Raw genomic sequence first — 6,403 nt, 5'->3', positions numbered from 1 at the left:
AACTATATTGATTAATTCGCACTGACGTTGACGGTTAAAAGTCAAGATGTTTTCACATGAACCTTCCATGTTCCCCCACTGAGCCACCGGGCGTGTCGGGCGTTTCGGACCTCGGTCGTACTTTTTTACCTATCCCCCTTCAAGTCTTACTCCTCACCAAGACCCAATTCAAGGTCGTGTACCTTTACGAATAGACCGTTCCGCGGGATATGGGCACGCGCTGCACGTCAGAGGTAGAACATCAAAAGATTATTTTTTCTGATGATGTGCCGTCAAAATAAAATAGATTTGTTTGGAATAGCTTTGCTGCCTTTTCACCATCGTGTTAGATTGTGATTCAGAAACACATGCTTTTGATGTAGACAACTGTCGGAATCATATTTATAATTATAAATGGTAACGTCGCTTATATTTATCTTTAATTCATTTTTAATAGTATTGTTCTGTTGTATAACTAGTACAACGTATTGTAAATGGTGAAAGTCCGTCTACTCGTCCGTCGGAAACATCTCATTTAGATTGTCTCTTTAACGACAAGACCAGTGTAAAGGAACCTTTGCCCATATTGTCTCAATCCAGTGATTAATATCATGAGCATCGATCCACGCAATTGGGATCGATGACATGCATCAACCAAGTCAGCGAGCACTGGTGTCCTTCTTTGAAGATGAAAATCTAATTTGATAGTTTCTGCACGGGTGGTCCAGCGAGAGAATCCAACGTGTTCAATTTCCAGATTAATTTTGGGATGGACTTTAAGATCTTGAGATAAAGACAGTTGTCTGTTTAAAAAGTTGACCTTTCACACATGTTGCGATAAAACAATCTAGACCAAAGTATCAGTTTAGTACCACGTGAACAGTAACCTGTGTAATCATAACGACTTGTAGGAACGCCTTGCGAGAAAGCGTGACATTGTAGTTCTGAATCACAATGCTGCATCACCTGTCTCTCGTTTTGTGTGGCGTCGCTGTTGTACTAGCTAGACCTCCCTACCAAGATCAAATCCCAAACGGTAAACTGGTGCCGCATCCTTGTAACTCCGGTCTTGTGTGGAATGCAGTTGGACACACCAATGCAGATTTGGGAGGGGCACAAAACCTGAACCCATTCGGAATGGTATAATTCCACTTTAGTCTTGTCTTTATGATTCATCTTAGTAAATTAAAGTTAGAAATTGTACATTCATCTTAAAAGATTTCACTGATAATGCATTAATGGCGATTTAGTGTCCATGTCAAAGACCTTACGACAATTCTGTTGATGCTTAGACTTCGTGCAGCTACTCATGCATTACGATACCAACACAGCAAGCGCTATATAACCTATATTTACATCTTGCAACTTGACCATGAGTGAGTGAGTATTGCTTCTCGGTGATGTGAATATGATAGGTGTACTATATGTCATGAAATCGTTTGTATTTTCACAGGATTTCCAGGCTGCATCGCATACGTGGACTGTAGCTCTGTGTGAAAAGGACTAGTAGGAATAGTTCTGAAAGTATGTTAAAACCATATGTCACCAGTATCATTGTAAACGTTTGTATTTTCCCAGGATTTCAGGGCTGAAGGACACGCATGGACTCAAGCTCTGTGTCAAAAGGACTCTGACAACGACGGATTTACCAATGGCCAGGAGCTTGGTGACCCTCAGTGTACATGGAGCGCTGGAACTGTGCCAGTCTGGCCGGCCACAGGTCATCCTGGTCAGTACTTATGTCGAATTCTACCAAGCATTCGAAACTGGACGTTCCATTGCCTTTAACATCTTTGTAATAACTGATATGTCAAAATTTATCTAATTTCAGAAAAATACTAAAATTCATTCAATTCAATTTATCTCCGACTACAATTTTATTCCCCACTTTTTCATTTATTTATTGCTTAAGACCATATTTTGGCATAATTTCAATTATATTTTACACAATAGACAATCTATTTTCATATTACTATCTGACGCAACATCCGAAGTTTTGGTCATTTGTTAGGATATTCCGAACTAAGTTTGATGTAAGTTTCTTCGGTACAGCAACACCAAAACAAACTCATTATCACACATGGTCTCAGTTTGACATCAATGTAAGGTTATCATTATCATGTAAGATTAAAATGAAAAATGCAGCAAAGAGGGTTCCTGGCACAATCAGGCTGGTTAGGCTCATCATCAGCTCAGAGCCCTTGCCCCCTCTACACGCAGCCTAGACAGCGAATGGGATTTCTCCCAAAAACCGCTGCCTGGTCAAACCCACCCAGAACTTTTCGGAGAATGTGACGACTCCCCAACACTGCAGCCTTCTGCATTACCCAGATTGTCAGAAGGGCTGTATTCCTGGCAGCAAACCCGGGTACTCTCCCAATGTCAGTCAACAGATTGGGCGGTACCAAACTTAAGGCACCGAGAACAATTGGTCGGACAACTTGGTACTTGGGATGCAAGTGTGACATTTCAAAAGCGAGATCCGGATATTTGCCATGTTTTTCCTCAATCTTGTCAATCACATTAGTGTCAAAAGGGACAGAAAATTCAATGATTTAAATGATTTCTTTGGATTTATCAAAGTTTGTCAAAGATGTATCAGGTTTGTTGGCCCGGATACGCCTGAGGCTGTACACGGGCCTATTCCAAACAATTTTGTATTCATCCTTTTCCATGACTCCTTCTACATATACTGGGTCGTACGATGGCTAGACCTTTGTGTCAAAACTACAAGCATGTAGAAGACTGTACTAAAATATTACATTTAATTGCCATTCAAAACACATTTCACTCGATCTGAACAGTATATTTTGTTTATGAAATTATTTTTTTATCCTACTTTCTTTTCTCTTTCTGTACACAACCTTTAACTTTGCCTTCAGAGAATCAAGAATTTGATTTAGAATTCTCTCTTTTGATGTCTAGTGTTATGTTTTATATTTTTCCAAATCTTCAAGGCCAACTGGCAACTACATCAGGTAATTTAGGGAGAACAATGCGAACGTTCATTTGCAAGTTCGGGTCTGCTGCTGTTTTCATGCAAAGGCGCCTGACGAATGTTGGCAGTTAGCTCATGAGATTCACAACGCATATACAACTTCAGTCGCCGGGGATGGTCGCGAATAGTCTGCTCTGTCAGTTTTCATGTATTGGCTTGGCTTTGTCCGAATGCTTCCGATCGTCAATAATTTGCCATTTATTCGTAGTCTTTTTGCCCGTCCTGTTACTTTCGCAAACTTATGTGCCTCCCCCTGGGGTAAGTGCCTTCGCCACTTTGGTTGGTTTGTATACCAGAGTGAGTGAGTGAGTGAGTGAATATGGTTTTACGCCGCTTTTAGCAATATTCCAGTAATATCACGGCGGGGGACACCAGAAATGGGCTTCACACATTGTACCCATGTCGGGAATCGAACCCGGGTCTTCGGCATGACGAGCGAACGCTTTAACCCCTAGGCTACCCGACCGCCCTTGTATACCAGAGGGAGGCTGACTGGGCTGCGGACTTGAACGATGATTGTCTTCAAATTGATCTGTAACCCAACAGTAAATATTACCAGATTTGTGGAGGTAAGCCCTAACTGGTCGATGTACATTTAGTTCGGGGGAATTAATCCTCCCTTTCTAGGCGAGGCGTTCATCATCAGGCCCTTCTTCTTCTTCATCTTCTTCATATTCTTCATCTTCTTAGTGTAAGTATTAGTATTATTGTGTTTTTAATTTCAGGGATCGACGAGTCCAATTATCCTTGTTCACACGTGGCCTTTGGCTGAAGATTCGCGGTTGTCGAATGTTTTCATGGCGCTGTATTTGTTCTGATGATGGTGGTTAATAAATAGAGGATATTTCATGTGTCGAGTGGAATATTATGTTTCTCTCATCGCAGGACGGGGTGTGGCGTAGTCACGAAAGAAAATATCTCTTTTTCCCCGTCACGAATTCAGAGAAACGTGATATTTCACCCGACACATGGAATATCCTATTTATTATATACTCTTTGTATAGTTGCATTTTTTGTATACCGGAAAATTAAATTGTTTCATTACAAATGCAAAACCTTGAAACGTAAATTCTCCCTACCTGAGCCACAGTTGCGGTTCACAACCCTTAGTATTTGTGACTTACAAAGTATTTTCGTGTTTGAAAAATCTTATAAAATATATACAAAAGCATCCCAAAATATTTAGGATCTCGAAACACGAAAAAAAATGTTCATACATTTAGATATGATTACATTCAAAATAAACTTTAACAAAAAATATTCTTGAAAACTAGGAGACCGCTGTTTGAATGGAAATAATACACGCTGGTCAAGTAACAAAAATGGCGTATAAAAAACAACTATAACGTTTAAAACGAAACATCTTTGAGAGAATAACAAACGCAAATAGTGACAATAACTCCATAAATGACCATCTCTAATCATTTTGCCTTGTTAACGCCTTTTCAAAACTTCAGAAAACTCATTCTTTCACTCTGCAGTATGTAAAAAAGAACACATCTTGTACATATCAGTGTATGCCATAATGTCAGAACAATGTTTCTATTCATGATGTTGGGGTCAGGGGTAGCCCAGTCGCAAGAGGCCACACCAGAAACCTATGATTGTGGGTTCGAATCCCGGTTCGCCCCAATTATGTTTCTAGGTTTGTCAGCACCATACCCGTGCTCGTTGGTTTCACCGAAGTGGTAAACGTCTGAGACCTGCATCACTTCTGGCTTTCCTTAACTGGAATACTGTTAAAAGCGGCGTCAAACCCAACTCACTCACTCACTCATTCATTCACTATTCATGATCTTGATAACATAATACAATCAAACTATGGCTATGCGAGGAGGATCTTGTACCTCTGCAGTCAGCAGATCAGTGGTTATTTCCAGCGTCCCCCTCCGCTATTAATCTTTATGTAACAACAGACACTGATAGATTATGCAACACGAGAACTGACATCTCAAATAGTCATGTCAAACGGTATGGGTTAACATCGATCGATTGTACTTTCCAAATATTTATTTTTATTCAATATTTTAGTCTGGCATATCGTGTATAGTTATTTGTCCCACAATGACTTATATTTTCAGGTAGGTAGAGAACTATATAGTTACGTTTTACTTTTAAATTGAACAGCTGAAATATATATTTAGATGTAGTGTCTGGTTTCAGTTACTAAATATAACACCGTTCTACACTGAAAACACAGACGAATGTTCCCCTCGCTAATTTACTACAATCACGAAAGTTGTAGTCGTGAAGCTAGCTTAGATGGTGGACACTTGATCGATAAAAGAAGTTGAATGCATTGCACAGTACATCAACATGTCCCGATGGAAAAATTATGTTTGATCATTGTTGCTAAACATCTTGAGTGGTTAAGCTTTACTGGTGGTGCAAGAATAGTTCTCACATCATTACCAATTACCATTCTTTGAAACATTTACAAAGACAAGTAATCACATTTGGATCGACGTACTTGTAACTGCAATAGGTGTGTTACCCACATTATGTGAACAGCCCCCACGAGGCAAACGTAAAGGTGTCAGTCTTTCTATCATGTGTGTTTGTTAAACTTCATAAATAGGGTAACCCGCAGTTACCACCCTTTCAAATTCCTGCATCTGCCTTCGCTCGATCTGCCCACGCACAGATACAACTAGACACACAAACGCGTAATGAGAACTGTTTTGAAAGATTTTACTATACAACCTAAAGCGATTCCAAAGAACGATACCTGGTTTATATAGTTTGTACATTTGATTCGTAGGTATTCCAAATTTATTCCATAACGTTCATTATGACAAAAGTGTAGACATGGTTGGATTCATATAAAGGACATTTAGCTCACCAACACGATACGGTTGACTACAATTATTAACACTGGGGTCCTGTTATCCCGTAACATTCGGGACCAGGTGCAAATGTTCACATAAATACCAAAAAAACAACCTGTCAAGTTGCAGACAGTGAGGATTTACATTATCACAGAGTCACAATGTCGCTCCGCTGGTCGTCCTAATTGTCTGTCCTAGAAATGGCATGTCAAGTCATGAAGCCAAGGTTGTCATGATAAGTTTACACCCCTGATAACAAGGCCATCAACATTTTCACCGTGAGCCCTTATCTTTAACTTTAAGCAATGCACCTTAACCTCAACGGTAATTACATTGCCAAACAGCATGTTTATGTGACAATAAATATGGCTTTAAGCTGACACGCCTCGATAAACCCATGATCCTTTTCAGAACGGCGTTAAACTCACTCTGTTTTTCCATCAGAATAATGTGAAGCCATCTGGATGCAGACAGCACATATGTTACAACAACGGGTAGGACTTCTGGACGTGATCGGCTCTCCGTTCAAATGATGAATATTCCGTTTATTCTATTGTTTTTTGTCATTTTATTCTATTTTTCGTATACCGTGCAACGA

General features: G+C 39.8%; 1 protein-coding gene across 1 annotated transcript; it reads left to right on the top strand.

The window, feature by feature from the left end:
- The first annotated feature begins 883 nt into the window (after positions 1-883).
- On the top strand, positions 884-3,965 carry LOC139453116 (temptin-like). Its single transcript, XM_071234742.1, has 3 exons — positions 884-1,119; positions 1,558-1,708; positions 3,703-3,965. The coding sequence occupies exons 1-3, from the start codon at positions 934-936 to the stop codon at positions 3,747-3,749; spliced, it is 384 nt and encodes a 127-aa protein (XP_071090843.1). The 5' UTR covers positions 884-933; the 3' UTR covers positions 3,750-3,965.
- Positions 3,966-6,403: the final 2,438 nt, after the last annotated feature.

The sequence above is a fragment of the Haliotis cracherodii genome, unplaced genomic scaffold (genome assembly GCF_022045235.1).
Source record: "Haliotis cracherodii isolate W230 unplaced genomic scaffold, xgHalCrac1.p SCAF_9, whole genome shotgun sequence".
In the NCBI taxonomy this organism is placed as follows: Eukaryota; Metazoa; Mollusca; class Gastropoda; order Lepetellida; family Haliotidae; genus Haliotis; species Haliotis cracherodii.
Note: the sequence above shows the minus strand (reverse complement) of the source record. Positions and strands in the feature narration are given on the sequence as shown.